The 19,153-nt window shown below is 44.4% G+C and overlaps 2 protein-coding genes across 6 annotated transcripts in view; one reads left to right on the top strand and one right to left on the bottom strand.

The window, feature by feature from the left end:
- Positions 1 to 6,374, top strand: part of SNAPC5 (small nuclear RNA activating complex polypeptide 5) — a 29,398-nt gene extending 23,024 nt beyond the window's left edge. The window contains exons 4-7 of one of the 4 annotated variants that reach the window (XM_061430152.1): positions 273 to 1,305; positions 1,762 to 1,911; positions 3,152 to 3,869; positions 5,377 to 6,374. The gene's annotated coding sequence lies outside the window, so the exon portion shown is untranslated. The remainder of the gene's footprint in view (positions 1 to 272; positions 1,306 to 1,761; positions 1,912 to 3,151; positions 3,870 to 5,376) is intronic. The other 3 variants (XM_061430151.1, XM_061430150.1, XM_061430149.1) reach the window with 3 other exon arrangements.
- MAP2K1 (mitogen-activated protein kinase kinase 1) overlaps positions 1 to 19,153 on the bottom strand; it is a 75,075-nt gene that overhangs the window by 16,823 nt on the left and 39,099 nt on the right. For both annotated transcript variants that reach the window (XM_061430146.1, XM_061430147.1), the window contains exons 4-5: positions 12,395 to 12,472; positions 11,788 to 11,839 (exon numbers count right to left, since the gene is read on the bottom strand). In XM_061430146.1, coding sequence (XP_061286130.1) covers positions 11,788 to 11,839; positions 12,395 to 12,472 — 130 coding nt within the window. The remainder of the gene's footprint in view (positions 1 to 11,787; positions 11,840 to 12,394; positions 12,473 to 19,153) is intronic.

Genomic DNA, 19,153 nt, shown 5'->3' with positions numbered 1-19,153 from the left:
CACCCACAAGGCTGCCTTCTCCCGGAAGCTCTTATCATGTATGCCACTTGTCACAGCAGTACTTTTGCCTCCTTCTTTCCATTTTTCCCTCTTAAAAATCCAAACATTCACAAAAGTGGAGTATAAACATGTACCAACATCAGCATCAACAATTATCTACTCATTGCCAGCCTTGTTTCAACCAAGACTTTTTCTTGGTGGAAAAAGAAAAGACCACTCTGTTTCTAATGAATCTGGTGCTGTTAAGCCTAATATTGGTTCCCGCCCTCTAGGTGAGATTCTCCACTGGATTTTCCACTGTCACTGCAGCGCTGGGCACTGTGAGCAAAGTGGCTTCCACCTTGCTAAGGTACTGGTTAATAAAAGCTACCCCTTCTTTGGTCACTAAACTTGCAAGGTAGACCAGCTCTCCTGGGCCCACAGACTCCTCAGGAAGCCATCTGCACCTGAGGAGAGCAGCAGTGCCCTGGCCCTGACGTCCCTAGAAACAGGGCTTTATCATGAGAAGGAGCAGGACACAGCTCTGCGGGGATCGCCTCTCAGCCTGGTTTTTCCTAAAGGGAACAGGCCCAGCCTCGGGGTCCCCTCCACCCCCCGCCTTAGGGAGCGCCCAGGGGCAAAGCTAGGGGCTTCCTTCCTGTGCCCACCCCACCCCCCTCCTCCCACACCCAGCCTCTGCTCTCAGAGGCTTTCCAGGGTCATCTCTCCCAGCCTGTGTCCTCCTCGCCCTTCACTCAATGACTACTGTGACTCAGACCCACCTTCTTCTAGAACCATGGTGGCAGCCTCCTCGCTGACCTCGCTCCCCTCCCTGTCACCTGAGCTGCAGCAGCCAGAGGCCTCTTCCTCCAAGGACAGCTTGCCTCCCTTCCCTGTGCAGGAGCACCCCTCAGCTCCCCACTGCCCAGGATAAAAATCCAGTCCCTGCACACAGCGGGGACGACCCTCCTCAACTGCTTCAACTAATTCTCACTTAACTCCCACCACTTACCACCAGGAATCCTTCATTCTAAATATTCTAAATGACTTGCTGTTTCCTGCAAGGACATTATCTGTGTTTCCTGGCCGCTGTGTCATCGTGATTCATGTGTTTCCCTACCTAGAATCCCTCGTGCTAACACTGCAACCTGCGTAACTTCTCCCCATGTTTCCAAGCTCAGCCCAAATACCACCTCCTCCACGATGCTTCCCTAAAGGGATCTGAGGAAGCACTTTCCTCCTCCAACGGCCCATCTGCCTCACTTGAGATGCTAAGAAACAAACTCGTCTGGAGACATAATCCATCGCTGTGGGTCTAGCACTGAGGTAATTCTAGAGAACGTGACTCACATTTCGAACCAGAGACCACATGCTGGATTCCAGCTACTAATCAGCCACTGTGTTTCTTTCCATCTGCAAGGTGGGGGGGTCCAGACACAGTCCAAAGGGATTGGTTCTCCTGTAAGCTAACTGCCCCCTTGAGGCTGTCGCCACCTGGCGGGAGACGAGCCTGGCGGGCAGAGGAAGCTGAGGTGCAGCCAGGGTGCCCCCCGGACACCATGAGCCGCCCACGGGTTGAGGCTCTGCTGGCATCCCCCTGCCACACACGGGCGGGGACTGTGCTCAGGACATAGCGCTGTGCGCAGCTGCAGGGCCACCCTCACAGGCCTCAGGGAAGCCTGGCAAGACGCCAGGAAAACTCTGGCAGGGATGACAGTGCCTTGCAGGGGTCACAGAAGCAGCCACTCAGAAACCCGTTATATGTGAATCTGCCACCAACAGCTTGTACAACAACAAACTTGGGCCACTTAAAATCTTGATTGTCGGTGCCAACAGCAAGTCTGACTGGAGTAAGAGGAGGACTTCAGAGGTTGAAATCCTGATGGCTGTGAGAACCCTGTTCCTCTGAGGCTGCTGCTGGGGTCCCTTGAGGTAACTTGAAGACTCTCTGCTATCCCCAGGGCTAGGATCCAAAACCACTCTCAGTCTCTGTAGAATGCTGAAATCTCATCCTGACTCGAGAGCTCCCTGTTTTCACAGAATGCTTTATCCTGGGCAATAAGGAACTCTCTGGGAAGGTACTCTGAGCAGGAGGGCCCCAAGGTATAAGCGACTCTAATGCTCTGCAGAGAACCTCACAGCTGACTCTAATCACAATCTGGCTGGGCGTTCCCTCAAAAATCTAAGCCCCAGCTACTGGGTATAAAGATCAGGCAGGTTACATGCTGCTCCATCTGACAGAAGGAAAAGAAAACCCAGCTGAGGCTTAATTTAACTCTGTTATCAGCATCTATTGATCTTCACTGGCCAGCAACTCCAAAGCAGACATTATTCACGGGCTCCACAGTATGAACTCTGCATTGGTCTAAATCCTATAATCTTTCTTCAGGGTCTTAATCAGAACAAGATCTTGACAATGAGAGAGGGCTAAGCAGCTTGATGGGCTGGTGATGCAAGTCACTGCTTTCAATAGCATGAAACACAGCTGTATGCGAGCCCTGAGCCCCCCATCCCACACACACACCCCTTAACTCATAGGCTAACCACTTGGGTCAGCTTCGGATGAACTGGATCTCTGACTTCCTGCCACCGTAAGTAGAAAGGCTACACAGAAACCAGTGGAGTTAACTAACCCCTCTCAGAGCGCTAGGGTCTCCTCCCCAAGCCATACACCCTGTTTTCAGTGAAGAACTTAATCATCTTACAGCTGACTTCCGTGCTTCAATTCTAAAGCTTCCTCAGCTGAGGAATTCCTCTTTCCCTTAACTCAGTGGTCAGGAAGCTTTTACTGTCAAAGGACCAGAGAGCAAATATTTTAAGGCTTTGAGGGCCACACAATCTCTTTCACAAGCAACTATTCAGCTCTGCCATTACAGTACAAAAGCAGCCACAGACAACACGTAAGCTGGGCTGTGTTCCAGTAAAATGTCTTCATGGACACTGAAATTTGAATTTCACACAATGATCACATGTCACAAAATTCTGAAAAACAAATCTTAGTTTGCAGGCCATACAAAAACAGGCAGCAGGCTGCGAGCTGCCAATCTGCCCACCCCTGCCTTCAATGCTTAATTATTGTTTTGATCCTGTGTTAGCAGTTTTCTGTCTTGCTGACCCAATGCTTAATATTATTTACAGTGGAACAACTCTTTTCACCCTTTTTTGCTTTCAGAATCTGTTCCTCCCATCTTCTAGTTACAGAACTCCTCTTTTTCATTTGGGATATATTCCCCCACAACAGTGTGTGTTCCTGCTGGGGTGCCAATGAAGAGGCCCCATCTATCCTGCCCCAAGACACGTTCATAAGCTAGTCTCCTGGACATAAGAAGTGGCCCAGGACTCGAGGGGCTCTCCAGGCAGAGCCGACCAATGATTCAAGCGCTGACCTAGATGCTGAGGTCAGTGCTTGAATGAGGCAGAGCTTCCTCAGGGACATGGAGCACTAAGGACCAGAAGTGTTGGGCTAGTGAGGTCCCTGTGGCCCCAGGGCTGAGAACCTGACTGAAAAGGAAGCCCAGGCACAGAAGGAGAAGTCAAGCCAAGCGGCAACCAAAGTCCTGAGACTATCATTTCAACTCCACACCCATCCCTGCCTTCGGACCTCCTGGTAACTCCAGCCAATAAGTTCCCTCTTTTGATCAAATAATCTTGAGTTAGGTTTCTAATACTGTCAAAGAATCCCGACTAATTACATCACATCAGATTCTATTTGACAGTTGGTGGTGGGGTGATCCACGCACAAAGCAACGGCGCTGGCTGTGTTCCGCCGCCCACTGGGAGCACTCACAGACATGACTCTTCCCCGTCAGACACTAAGCCCCCAGAGGACACGAGTCACTTACAAGCCATCTTCTGCCCTCCTCAGCGGTTCACCCAGTCCCTTGCACTTGGTAGGTGTCCAATGAATATTTTACAATACAAATTGCTCTTCTTGGAAGTGCCTACAGGGGCAAGTAAACATGGAGGAATACGTGCATGCACCGACACAAGACTGTCACCCAAAGAGTTCAGAGAAAAGGTACACTCCCAGAGGAACCACAGATCTAATCCCCACCTCCTCATTAACCACCCATAAACCACACACACCAGGCCGAACCACACAGACTCCTGCTCCCTTTGAACACTCAGGCAAACAGAATACAATGTCTGCCCAACACGCAGACAAATCACAGTGGGCCACGTCACTGTGGATGAAATCCAGACAGCTGGCCAGGACTTCAGACTTGGGGAGTATTGGTTGTACTTGTCCTACCTAAGAAGTCCCGTTCCACGATAGCAGAGACCAAGAACTTCAGGAATGAGGGTGAGCATCTGCTGATATCTAGGTTCCCATCCAGAAACACAGGAAAGCCAGCCCCAGGCACACCCAAGGCAGTGCAGCTCACTAGGTCCAGGACACATACACCCACTCCGAGAAAGAAAACTGAAACTTTCAAGAGGTCGCGACCTAGCTGCAAAAACAGGGCCTCAGCAGTAGGTGAAAACAGTTGTTCACCCAAACACCATTACTATACTTCCTCTCACTTAAAAAGTAATTTGGAAGTGCAGGTATGCCTAAGTTTGTATCACCGGCATATTCCCACCCCCTAAAAAAGAAGTCTGAATCAAAGTGATAAAATTTTTGCTTGCCTTCCTGAAGATTCTGTGAGAAATTATATTTGACAAATCTTCCAGCCAATGTTTTAAAAAGCAAAAGTGCCCCCAGAACAACTTGTGCTGTAAGTTACTTTTGTACCGTAGTTTTTACTTAGAGCAAGGCACACCTAGAAATCACCTTCAACCTAACAATGTTGGGGGCTTCTCTGGCGGCCCAGGGCTTAATGCTCTCTCTGTGCTTTCACTGCCCAGGGAGAGGGTTCAATCCCTGGGCAGGGAACTAAGATCCCACATGCTGTGTGGCGTGCCCCCCCCCCCAAAAAAAAATCCTGCACATGGATGTGCCAGCCTGTATCCCACATTCAGTAGGGAGGGCCGCTTGATGCCTGCCTGACAGTTGTGGCAGCGTGTGCGTCAGAGGCAGTGACGGCGGACCCCTCTGGGGGGTGACTGAGCCGGCAGCGCACCCCCAGTGAGGCTAAGAAGGGCCAACTGGCCCAGCAGCAGGCACCCTGTGGGAGCCGTGGACTCAGGCTGCTGCTTTTCTGCCTGAGTGACCCAGGCTCCCAGACCAGAGCAGTCCTTCCTGGTCCCAGCCCCAACACAGTCTGGGGTTCAGGTTTTTGAAGGCCTATCTACACTTTTCTGGGGCCTCCCCGGTACACTAGTGGTAAAGCCAACATTCTTCTTAAAAAGAAAAAAAATTACACCAGAGATTTAAAAAAAAAAAAAAAGTAAAGAATTTTTTTTAAATGTGAGGCAAACAAAAAGCCTTTTTAATCTTCCCCATTTTTCCTCAAGGACAGAATGAGAAGAAACGGAGCTTAAATTTCAGTGCAAAAGAATACATGTAAAGCAGAAGAGGAACTTACTGAACTTACTAGCAGTGAGAAAGCCTAAAGACAGAGGCAGAGAGACGCTCTCATTCTCACTCTAATTCAGCTTCCAGGAATCGTCCACTCATCGTGCTTCCTGATAAGGAATCAAGTTGTGCAAGAGGAGGTCCATTTCCAGGTTGGCCTTACAGTGAATTCTTTCAGGATTCTTTCTGGACAAGACCCACAAACAACACGAGTCTGAAATGCAGAGCGGCCAGGCCCGGCTGCCTGCATACACACTCTGCTCACCAGAGCAGAAGTCCTTCTAGTGACTCCTCCTCGTCGGCTGGGCAAGGAGTGAGCTCTCCATGAAGACATCTGTCCGGAATCCCGCCTGGCTCACAAAGCAGCTCTTTATGCCAAAAAGCAATAAATGGTGGAGCCAGAAAAGAAATTGCTGGGAAAGTGAGGGCAGCACCAGGAGGAAGGGGAAAGCAAGCTGATTATTCCAGGAACAAGCTGAAACCTTCCTCTCTTCAGAAGGGAAATAAAGTGAGTGTTCCTCCAACAATGCAGAGCATGGCACAGAGAAGCCACATGACAGAGAACACCAGGACTAGACTTAGGACTGTATTAAAAACAGAAGATGTGGGTTCCTGGCCCAGCTTCACTGTCTCTCATGCCCCTTTGAAGTTCACCCTCACTCTAGCCCCTTAGACCCTCAGGCAACCTGTGTTACTACGGATTAATTCTGATGTTCTAGTAGAACCATGCAGGATGGGCTCTTCTATAAGGCTCCTTTCACTCATCATGATGTTTTTGAGATTTGTCCAAGTTGCGTGTATCAGCAATTTGCTCGCTTTTATTGTTGAGCTGTCTTCCGTTGTTTGAATATGTCAGAATTTGTTTACTTGCTCATCTGGTGATAAATATTTTGGTTGTTTAGCTTGGTACTATCATTAATAAAGATGCTTATGAACATGTGTGCCCAAGTCTCTGTGCAAACAAACGTTTTCATTTTTCTTAGGTCAATACTGAGAAATGGAGTAAATGGTTTAATTTTTTTTTTTAAAAACTAGCAAACTGTTTCCAAAGTAATTGTCCCTTTCCCTGGCTGTGTTTAAGAATCCCTCTTTATATCTCTCTTGATAAAGAGATAGTTTTCAGCAACTTGACTATTTTTTGTTTGTTTTACAGCTTTACCGATATATAATTTTACCCTTTTTTAAAACAAAAATTACTTATTTAGTTGTGGCATGCAGGATCTTCAGTTGTGGCATGTGGGATCTAGTTACCTGACTTGGGATCAAACCTGGGCCCCCTGCATTGGGAGCATGAAGTTTTAGCCACTGGACCAAAAGGGAAGTCCCAATTGGTATATAATTTTCATACAATAAACTCCATATATTGATAGTTAAAGTGTATCACTTGATGAGTATATATATGACCATGCCCACAATCATGATTATAAACACATCTCTTACCCTCCCCCCAATTTTCTCACACTCCTTTGTAATTCTTCCCTTCCACCCCTTCCTTCATTCACCAGGCAAGCACTGATGCGTATTTTGTTGCTACGGATTAGTCTGCAATTTCTAGAATTATGTAATAGATTCACACAGCATGTAACAAAGCTCTTTTTTGTCTGACTTTCACTTAGCATACTCTTTTAAGATTCTTCCATACTGCTGAACTTTTCTATGCTTTATTCTTCTTATTGCTAAGCAGTATACTATTGTATGGATATACCACAATCTGTTTATGCGTTCAACTGCTGATGGACATTTAGGTTGTCTCTACTTTTGGCTATTACAAATAAAACTATTATGAGCATCCAGATAGAAGGGCCTTATTGAACCTATGCTTTCTTTTTTTCTTTAGGGAAAATTCTAGGAATGAATTCATTGAATATATCATAGATACATGCTTCATACTTTAAAACACTGATAAACTGCACCATTTCAGATTCCTATCAGCAGTGACTGAGAGTTTCAATTGCTCCACATCCTGAATAACATAGTCTCTACAGACATTCTAGTCGGTGTGTAGCAGTAACTCATTGTGGCTGTAACTTACATTTCCTTCATGACTAATGATGTTAAATATCTTCTCATTTGCTTATTTGCCATTCATATATCTTCTTTTGTAAAGTGACTCTTCAAATCTTTTACCCATTTTTAAAACACTTATTTTATTTACTTATTTGGCTGTGCCAGGTCTTAGATGTGACATGTGGGATCTAGTTTCCTGACCAGGGATCAAACCTGGGAGTTTGCATTGAGACTGCAGAGTCTTAGCCGCTGGAACACCAAGGAAGACCCTACCCACCTTTTTTAAATTGCATTGTTTATCTTTTTATTAGGTTTTAAGAGGTCTTTAAATATTCTCAATAAAGTCCTTTGATGGATATATATTTTGCCCATATTTTCTCTTAGTCTGTGGCCTGCCTTTTCATTTTTGTCACAGCATCTTTTGAAAATCAAATGTTATTAATTTAGATGAAGCACAATTTATTGATTTTTGCCTTACAGTTGGTGCTTTCTGTGTCCCATTTTCTCTTTTAAAATTTGTTTATTCGTTCATTCATTTTTGGCTGCACTGGGTCTTCGTTGCTGTGTATGGGCTTTCTCTAATTTCGATGAGCACAGGTTACTTTTTGTTGGGGTTCTCGGGCTTCTCGTTGTGGCGGCTTCTCTTGTTCCGGAGCACAGGCCCTGGGTGCGTGGGCTTCAGTACTTGCAGCACGAAGGCTCAGTAGTTGTGGGGCATGGCTTAGTTTCCCAGTGGCATGTGGGCTCTTCCCAGATCAGGGATTGAACTCGTGTCCCCTGCATTGGTAGACAGACTCTCAACCACTGGACAACCAGGGAAGCCCCTGTGTCCCATTTTAAAACTCTCTGCTAAAACAGAGGTCACTAAAATAGTCTTCTGTGTCTTCTTTTAGAAGTTTTAGACTTTTAACCCATACAGTTAGACCTATGATCCACTGAGAGCTAATTATTGTATATGGTGTGAGGAAATGATAGATGTTCATTTTTGTGCATATGGATATCCAATTGTTCAGCATCATTTGTTGAAAAATTCTTCTTCCTCTATTGAACTACTTTGTCAAAACTCAACTGACTATGTATGTGTGCATCTGTTTCTGAACTCTTCATTCTGTTCTATTTGATCTATTATGCTTAGCTTCACACCAATACAAACACTCTACTGACTACTGTAGCTTTATAATAAACCTTAAAGTCCAGTAGTCTTAGTCTCCCAACTATGTTTTACCTTTTTAAGGTTGTTTTGGCTATTCTAGGTCCTTTGCATTTACATTTAAATTTTAGATACAATTTATCAACTCTACAAAGGCTACTGGGATTTTTAATGGGATGTGTTTGAAACTACAGATCCAGTAAAGCAAATCTGACATCTTAAGAATACTGACGGTGGTGGTTGCATAACAATGTGAATGTACTTAATATCACTGAACTGTACATTTTATTTCTTTTTTTATTCTACTTGAACTGTACATTGTGAGATGGTAAAAATGATCAATTTTATGTTATATATATTGTACATTTTAAATTTTTAATTAAAAAAAAAAACACTTATTCTAAAATTTAGAATGTATTATAGTACATACTGGAGAAGGCAATGGTACCCCACTCCAGTACTCTTGCCTGGAAAATCCCATGGATGGAGGAGGCTGGTAGGCTGCAGTCCATGGGGTCGCAAAGAGTTGGACATGACTGAGCGACTTCACTTTCATTTTTCACTTTCATGCATTGGAGAAGGAAATGGCAACCCACTCCAGTGTTCTTGCCTGGAGAATCCCAGGGACAGGGGAGTCTGGTGGGCTGCCATCTATGGGGTTGCACAGAGTTGGACACAACTGAAGCGACTCAGCAACAGCAGCAGCACAGTACATAGAGCTTCCCTAGTGGCTCAGATGGTAAAAGAATCTGCCTGCAATGCAGGAGACCCAGTTTCAATCCCTGGGTCAGGAAGATCCCCTGAAGGAAATGGCAACCCACTCCAGTATTCTTGCCTGGAGAATTCCATGGACAGAGGAGCCAAAAGGCTACAGTCCATGGGGTCACTAAGAGTCAGATTCGACTGAGTGACTAACACTGGGAATACAGAATGATTCGTAAGCTGGGCAGTAAATCCCACCAGTCCACTCCTCTCTTCCTCTGCCATCCCCTCCTAGACCTGTGCTAAGGCACATTGTAGCTAAAGGGACATGACCAGAGAACTATGTTTTCCATTTGTCTTTCCTCTGGCTTCTTCATCTTTTTTTTTAAAAAATAAACTTCATTAAGACATAAAGGGCTTTATATACTATTAAGTGTTTCCCAGGTGGCGCTAGTGGTAAGGAACTCTCCTGCCAATGCAGGAGACGGAAGAGATGTGGGTTTGACAGAAGATCCCCTGGAGGAGGAAACGGCAACCCACTCTAGTATTCTTGCCTGGAGAATCCCATGGACAAAGAAACCAGGCAAGCTACAGTCCACAGAATCGCAGTGTCAGACACAACTGAATCGACTTAGCACACACACACATACTATAAAATGCAACCACTTTATCAGAAAGTTTAACTTTTGATAAATGCATATACCCACATATCTACCACCACAATCTAGATATAATACTTCAACACCCCTAGAGAGTTTCCTAAGGCCTCACTGATGTTAATCTCTCCGAAAGCCCTCAGGCAACCACCAATCTACTTTCAGTCCCTAAAGATCTGTGTTTTCTCTATAATTTTACATACATGGAAATAGTCTATACTATTTTGTGTCAGGCTTCTTCCATCTAACATTAAGTGTTTTTGATGGTCATCAAAACTACATGTGTATATTGGGAGGGAGGAGGGAGGAGGGTTCAGGATGGGGAACACATGTATACCTGTGGCGGATTCATTTTAATATTTGGCAAAACTAATACAATTATGTAAAGTTTAAAAAAAAAAAAAAAACTACATGTGTCAGATTTCTCTGGTGGTACAGTGAAATAAGAATAAGACAAGATGCAAGGTAAGAACCCGCCTGCCAGTGCAGGGGACATGCGTTTGACCCTGGTCTGGGAGGAGCCCACATTCCTCAGGGCCGCTGAGCCTGTGTGCCACACCTCCTGCGCCCACATGCCTAGAGCCTGTGCTCCTCTGCAAGAGAGGCCACCATAGTGAGAGGCCATGCACAGCAACGAAGAGCAGCCCCTGCTCCCCATAACTGAAGAAAGTCCCCAACAGCAATGAAGACCTAGAGCAGCCATATATAAATTAATTTTTAAAAACTATGTGTGTCAAGTCTGTTCTTTTTATTGCTGAATAACATTCTATTGTATGGATATACCGTAATTTGCTTATCTCTTAGCCTGCTGAAGAATATTTTAGTTATTTCTACTATGAATATAGCTGCTTTAAATATCTGCATATGAGTCTATCTACATGTTTTCGTTTATCTTGAATACCTAAGAATGGTACGGTTATATGGTAAGTGTATGTATACTTTTATAAAACCCAGAGTTTCTTTAGAGTCAAACTCATACCCAGTCAGTCATGGCTTTGGGCCTATGCACAGTCTAGTCCAGTGGGCAGCCAAGGACACTGAGGGCTGGGTAACTAAGTTCCAGCTGGGGATCTGGTCTGTGCGTACTGGGTGACTATGTCTTTCACAGTCTCAGGTAACAGGCAACAGTTCAGTTCAGTCACTCAGTCGTGTCCGACTCTTTGCAACCCCATGAACTGCAGCACACCAGGCCTCTCTGTCCATCACCAACACCCGGAGCTTACTCAAACTCATGTCCCTGGAGTCAGTGATGCCATCCAACCATCTCATCCTCTGTCATCCCCTTCTCCCGCCTTCAATCTTTCCCAACAACGGGTCTTTTCAAATGAATCCATTCTTAACATCAGGTGGCCAAAGTACTGGAGTTTCAGTTTCAGCATCAGTCCTTTCAATTAATATTCAGGACTGACCTCCTTTAGGATGGACTGGTTGGATCTCCTTGCAGTCCAAGAGACTCTCAAGAGTCTTCTCCCACACCACAGTTCAAAAGCATCAATTTTTCGGCACTCAGCTTTCTTTATAGTTCAACTCTCACATCCAAACATGACTACTGGAAAAACCATAGCTTTGACTAGACGGACTTTTTGTTGGCAAATTAATGTCTCTGCTTTTTAATACGCTGGCATATGTATACTGGCATAATATTCAGGCATACCACAAAGCAAAACGAGGGTGGTTCTTACTTCTGCAGACAACAAACTAAACAAAGAGTCGTAGTAAAAATAAAAAATACCAGCAAATGCCTTTTATACTAAAATAAAACATAAAAGAGGATGCAACAACTTTTAGATTTCAGCTAAAATCCAAAACATCACAACTAGCAAATAATTTCTTACCTCTGTGCATAATCTTGTGCTTCTCCCTCAGGTATGTCAGGCCTTTTATTACCTAGGTGAGAGGAAATGTAAAAAGAGGGAAACTGAAATCGTGGTGTTTAGAAAATATTCAACCTATTTTAAAATTATCTAGAAAATACTTCTTCTAACAACACAAATTTGCCTTCTTCCCTTATTTTTCTTCTCTCTTTTGATTTTTTTCATCTGTCTTATTAAGAAACCATCTTTTTACATGGTATATAGCATATGATTTTTAAGCAAAATTGGTAATTGCAAGTTTAGACAACTTACATTTTAAAAAACACTTTGCCTGAATTCATTTTTTTAATCTGCAATCTAAATAGAAGCTTTCTGATGCCAAAAATGAGAATTCTTTTGGATTCCCTGTCCTATTTTTCAAGATAGATTTTAACATACAGAAAGTTACTTTGCTAGTTTTAGTGAAAGGGAGAGGATATTGTATCTAGAATCCAGATAAGAGAAAATTCTAGTGAAAAACCTAACTTTTCTTAGAAAACCTCCCTTTGTCAACTTCCCACCTTCCTCCTTGTCCCCTTCCTATTTATCAATGAGAGAAGTTGGAAGAAAAGCTTCTCAATATACTCACAGCAATGCTAACTTTTCCTAAAATTTGTTCAGGAATTCTTCCAGCTTTCTTCAGAACTTGATCCAAGGAACCCCCATCCTAAGAACAAGAATACCAGAGCCTGTTTAGTGCAGTGTTTCTCACTACTCTTTCAAGAATTAAACTTCAGGACCAAAATCAATCTCACACATGACAGATCTTCCTAGAAGGGTACCCTCTGGTGTGCTCCAGATATCAAGTAAGATATGAATGTGAAACATTGTGGGATCTAGCAAATGATTAATAACTCAAATCCTATGAATAACCATCCCATAAATTACTAATTCAGCGGTTCACTCTGCTGAACTGACAGAGTAGAGCCTAGGAGTGCTCTAGAGGCACACTATCTGAATCTGCATTCCCAACTCGCACTTACTATCTAGTGGACACTGACTAAGTTACTCAACTTGTACAGTGGGAATGACAATAATTAAATAAGGCTACTGTAATACTCACAGAGCTACTGTAAGCATTAAACAGGCTCATACATCCAAAGCCCTTGGAATAGTATTTAGCCCACAGTAAGTTCTCAATAAATGTTTGCCATTCTGTCACCATTATGTAAGTCACAACTTGCATTTGGTATTATCCTAACGAATTATACTTCACAAAATCCAAAGAAAAATACCATAGAAAGTAATTATTCATTCCACAAATCCTACAAAGCACCATGCACTGTTTGAGGTTCTGTGGGGGATAAAGATACAAAAAAGACCAAGCTTTTGTCCTCAATAAATTTATAAACTAGTAGGAGAATATACCACTCCACAAAACACAATGAAACAGAATAAATGTATATAGTAAAAGTGCTGCACACACCCAGAGAAGAAGGGAGAATTCTGACTTCACTCAGAAGATAGCATTTGAGCTGAAATCTTACTCAAGGAATGAGTATGATTTCCATACCTGCAAAAGGAGAGGAGCAAGGGGAGAAAAGAATACGGTGGAGGAGTGGAATTCTAACCACTGGATCACCAGGGGACTCCCAAGAACAGGGCATTTCAACGAGATCATAAGCAGAGAAACACTAAATTGCTTAGTACTCCTGGGATGCAGCCAATTATCAGTCACAATATAAAATTACCCCAGAAGCAGAGATGATTCCTACAAACTCAGACTGATTTTCTAAAGTATCCTGTCTACCCTGGGCAGCTACCATCATCAACTATCACCTGTTAATCACCTCTGCATAAGGCAGAGGGATATGTGAGGAACTACAAATGAAGAAACTATAAGGACAGGAAATAACACCCTCTGGTTGGGAAGACAGAACACATCATAAAGTTGTGAGGCACCGTGAATCCTCCTCTGGAACAGGGCAGGGAACAAACAGTTAAATGAAGAGAAAAGACATCACTACAGGTATTCAGAGGGAGCGATCCCTGGACAAAGCGGCCAGCAGAAGCGTTCACAACAAGGGGACACGGAACCTGAGCCTTTGAGGAGGGCGAGATCTGGGTAGGATAAGTAGAGAGACATTCTCACAGAGATCCCGCTTCCAACACCACCCAGTCTCTATGATGCAGCCAAGAAACAGAAGGTTGGAGAGCAATGCATGACGTAATAAACAAAAGGAGGACACAGCATAATCTCATTTTTATAAAACTAAAGTGTGCATATACTCACACAAAATCAGAGTATCAAAAATGTTACCAAAATGCTCCAGTCTATATAGTAAGATCAGGGATTTCTGTCGTGCAATAGTTTCTTCTCTATGCTTTTCTATGACTTACAAATTTTCTACAATAAATAAATGTTTTACCTTTTAAAAGTAAAAAAAAAAACTGACCTCATTTATGAAAGTGGAGAATTAAACCTATAAATCAATTAACAGATACTTACTGAGCATCCAGTTTGTGCAAAATTTGTTAGGAAGTTACAACACTGCTTTCTTTCTAAAGGAAGTGAGAAAACAAGTAAGACTCGTTCAGGGATACAGAGCTCTTGAAAAATGTTACCTAGGGACTTCCCTGGTGGTCTAAGTGGTTAAGAATTTGCCTGCCAATGCAGGGGACATGGGTTCAATCCCTGGTCAAGGAACTAAGACACCACATGCTACAGGGCAACTAAGCCTGAACACCAGCGACTAAAGCCCACATGCCCTAGAGCCTATGCTCTGCAATAAGAGAAGCCGCTGCAATGAGACGCCCACACACCATAACTAGAGTGAGCCCATGCTTGGCAATGAAGACCCAGGGCAGCCAAAAATAAAAAAATAAGTAAATAAAAATCATTTTTTAAAGTTACCTAAAATAATGCTAACCACAGATTATCAACTTAATATTCTACGCTTACAGGAAGGACAGTTTGGACCAATGACTTTCTATCATAGATCAGCTACGGATCATGGATGTTAATGAAAAAGAAGACAGTGCAGGTGTGCAGGCGTGTAGGCATATGCATACTAACAGCCTGAATACGTTAGACTTCTCATCACAACAAACTCCCAGGCACAACTACCTAACGATGGGTCAGACAACCAAGGAGCACAGGGGAAGATTTCAAAATTCAACCGAAAATTCAACTGTGCTATGAGATGGGAATTATTAATCTAGAGCCAAAGAGAACTTCTCCATAAACACACATTTTCCAAGAGCCCTCGGGAGAGCCCTACCCTGGCTGTGACCCAGGCGGGTGCCTGAGTCACCCTTTGAGCCTGGCTGCCTTCACAATGCCACAAGCCCCTGGTGGCCAAATCAGACCAGCACCACAGCCCAGGTAAACACACCCAAATCAGCAGGCTCCAAGAAAGGCCACAGCACCTCTCAATTTCCCTTACTGACAGGCACAGGGACTCCAGTGCAGAAAGTTTCTGGCTATTTCTATTTTGCTTTCAACTGAATGTGATTTCAGACCCTTTGTTTGAACGACTTTGCCTAATTATTAGGGAAGACTGTATACTTAAAGCTAGGGAACAGAGCAACTCTGCCCAAATTTGTGATGCAAACAAGGCAGAAAACGCTCTCAGGTTCCACTGCCAGGTCAGAAGGCAGCCCAGTGAAGTACCTTGGTATAGTAAACATTTCTGTTAACAAGGAAGAAATGCTGGCTCTCCTCCCTTTAGCCTCCTTCTATACTACAAGCAGAGTTACAGTATGGGCAAGGGGAGGAGCAGGATTTAAGAGGCACGAACCACAGTCAGGCTCACCCAGTGCTGCCTGCGACTCACCTCCCAACCTTTCAATTCTACTGCAGTTGCCAAGGACCTGCCTTCGCTGACTAAAGCTGCTGAAAACTGGGCTTATTTTTAGAAGCCGATTATTAACTAAGTCAGTGGTGCTTTTGTGAAGGTTTTCTATAGAAGAGACAAATGCTTTATGGAAAAAAAAAAGAGAGCTTGAAACATCAACCCTGAGTTCCCAGCTCTCTGGTTGCTCAGCTACCCCTGAGCAGGAGTCTCCTTCCCCAAAGACAAGAACATTCCTGTTCTGATCAGGCAGCATCCAGGTACCCCTTGAGTCTCAAAATCCAGACTGGGCAGTACAAACACAGCTTTTTTCTAGAAAAGGTCAGCCCTAGCCAAGTGCATTGAGAAGATAGGGCTCAGTGCATGCTAATGACAAATTTAAAGTGCATCCCAATAATTTATGTATCTGAGCAATACATAAATGGACAGGTGTGATAAAAGCAAACACGGGAAGATGTTAATGGTAGAATTGAGGTGGTGGGTTTAGACAGCACATTACACAATTCCTGCAACTTTCTGTACTTCTGAAATTTTTTATAGTAAAGCATTGGGGGAAAATGCCAGTGACAAAGAACATCATGCAAACACTGTGATACAGAGAGGGCCAGAGAGCCTGGGAAGGTAGGATATGGCTAATGAACAGAGCTCTACATGACAGCACCTTTCAAATGGGGAAGCTGAGACAAAGCAGAAATCCCCAAAGAGAAGTGGCAGGCAGCCATTAGAAAACTGTCCTGGCAAAGCAGCCGGTGCAGGAGCTCTTCTGCAGGAGGCCTGTGCAGGGACCAAGGAAGGGGTGAGCGTGCCCAGCCGAGAGCAGACAGCTACCCTGGGGCATGGCTGCTTAGACTTCAGGCCACAACTGCTTCCTTCCAGGGTCCCGTCCCTGGCAGCTCTGAGCCTCTCCACTAGTACTGAAGCAGTTTCAGCTGGGCCTAGGTACCCCCAGAAACAGGAGGCCCTAACTCTCTCTTGAGCCCCAGGCCTGACCACGCGCCCCCCCATCCTGGCCTGCCTCATCAGTTGGTCAACACATATCACCTAATAGGTGTCCTACACTGTGCTTGGCCCCAGAAAGCTTTTGACGGCCAGTTTCCCAGGCTCACCTTTCCCAGGTAATTACCTCCTCAGGTAATTCCAGAGACACCTTGTTTTGAAGACTTAAGTGAGAAGATCTCACTCACCCCAGAGAGCCAAATCCATGGGGGAAAACAACCGACCTGCAGCTACTAGCAATGGGCTAAGAGAATGGGTGCCAACCCCCGTGACATCCTGTGTCATCTCGTCCTCTGGGAGGGAAAGGCTGAACGTGGGCAAGGAGCACGAGGCTGTGATCAGTATCTCTGAATCCAGACTGAAGAAAGAAGGGTTCCAGTATGAGGAAGTCTCAACACAGGTTAATTTAAGACAAACAGAAAGACTGAACGCCATGTGGCAAGATGCCACATACGGCTTCCAGCCGGATCTGGATAAATGAAGAGGCCACTGACTACCAATGTTTAGGGCCTGATCCTAACCTCTGAAGCAAGCACCCTGGAGGTCAACCATGCTCAAACCTACAAACCACCTCCTGGCTCCTCTATTAAAGGAAGAATAACCTCCAGTTTTGTGCTACCCTCTAATAAAGGGGTTGGAGGTTACTCAGGAAAGAATTTCTGATGGTTCAGAAGACAGTAGACATGAGGAGACACATATCTGGTGATCAAAGAGCCCCCATGTCCACAGCAACACCCTCACCATGACACTGCTCTCAATGTCCCCATCCCTGCAGCAGCTCATGTGGCACTTTGTACTAATAGGCACTAAAATAAGTGCATGTGAAGCTGATTCCATAATGATTAACTAATGTAGTGAACTGACTGGCTATGAGGGCCAAAAACCACAGAAACTCAAAAGGTTAGCATGGGGAGGGGTCCCTAGAAAAGATCCAGTCCAAACATTTTTCTGCAGAAATGAGAAAATCCTGAGAGGGTACATGACTTATATAGCGTAATGGAGGCAATATGAAATTTAAAGGAGGTGGATCTGGTTAGTGACATCAGTTAAGAGTTCAGCTCTGACACTTACTGGTTATAAAACTTAGACTAATTACTAAACCTCTCAAGGCCTTACTCTCTCCATCTACCAGCTTGGGGTAGGGGTGGGGGTCAATCCATGTCATATGACAGGGCTGATATGATTAACAAGTCACATAACATGAAAAGGACTCAAGTGGCAGAAGATGCGAAAGCTAGTTACCATTGTGTCGAGCCATGCCGCCACCCATTCTCTGTTATTTTAGCAAGACCCAAGCGGGAAAAACGTTGCTCAGGCCTTTCCTGTTTTACCACTAGTTGATCACCATCACCTCCACCCTCTCACCCTTCTAGTTTTCAAGGACCTCCATTGCCATTTACACATTTTCATCCAACTCTTGGGCTAAAGCTGGAAAACCAACCATCATCAGCACAAAGAGCAAAAGAAACCCCAGGGACGAGCAGCAGCCCTGCCCCTCTGCCCTTCCCCACCCCACCAGGCTGAGAATAATCGGCACCCCAGGCCTGGGTTGAGACCAAGCCAGAAACGCTCACATGCTTCCCAGAAAGACTGCTTCACTCTCGCGGAAGCAAGAAAGAATGAGAGCTTTCTCAGGGACCTTCAGGTGCACCAAAGACATATTTCAGAACCTACGTTCCATATGGTACTGCAGAGACAGTCAGCACATGCCTGAAACCCGGTGAATGGCATTTCTTAATCATTAAAATGAAAAGATGTTCAATTTAACAGGGGCATCGGCAAGGGACAAACATCCTGGGAGGGTTCTCCTAGAGTTTATTAAGACCAGGCCTTGGGGCTCTCATTACAGAGCTGAAGACAGGTCTAGAGAATCAGGAAGGAAGCAGAGAAGTTGCTGAAGGACACAAGGCTGGGACTGAAAGCAGAGCACCCATGAAGCAGGGAGACTCGGTCACGTTAGCCTTGGTCTCTGAACTGTCAGCTCCAGTGAGGATAAAGCAAAAGCTAAAGTCTACAAAAGGTGTACTCTGAGTCAGATAGTGTGGTAGAAGACTTACATCTTTTATTTTAATCCTCACCACAACAAGGCAGGTATAATAGTGCCCATTTTACAGATGAGGAAACGGAGAATCAGAAAGATAAAAAACTTTCCAAGGACACGACAAGAAAGTGACATCTATAAACAAATAATTATTGAGCACCTGCTGTGGCTTTGGAGAAACAATGGCAAACAGAACAAAGTGTCTGCTTGGATTTTTGTGAAGAAGGGAATTATGAATCAACATCTCAGATACTAAAGTGCCCTGTGCCATGCTGCCTATTGGGGACAGAAAAGATTAACAACCTTGAAGCCAGCCTCTCTCCCTTTGAACTTCTGGCCATCAAGGATAGAAAGAGATCCCCAATCCCTATCCAGTAAACTCAACAAAGTACACTGGAGTAAGCCAGCCTTGGTTCACATTTTACTAATTCTACTTACCAGTTGCCTGACCTTGATTAAGTTATTCCATTTCTCTGTGCCTCAGTTTCCTCACTTGTAAAATGCAGATAATGTACCC

Source organism: Bos javanicus, chromosome 10, assembly GCF_032452875.1.
Source record: "Bos javanicus breed banteng chromosome 10, ARS-OSU_banteng_1.0, whole genome shotgun sequence".
Lineage (NCBI taxonomy): Eukaryota > Metazoa > Chordata > Mammalia > Artiodactyla > Bovidae > Bos > Bos javanicus.
The sequence above is the reverse complement of the archived record's forward strand: the minus strand, read 5'-3'. Positions and strand labels throughout refer to the sequence as shown.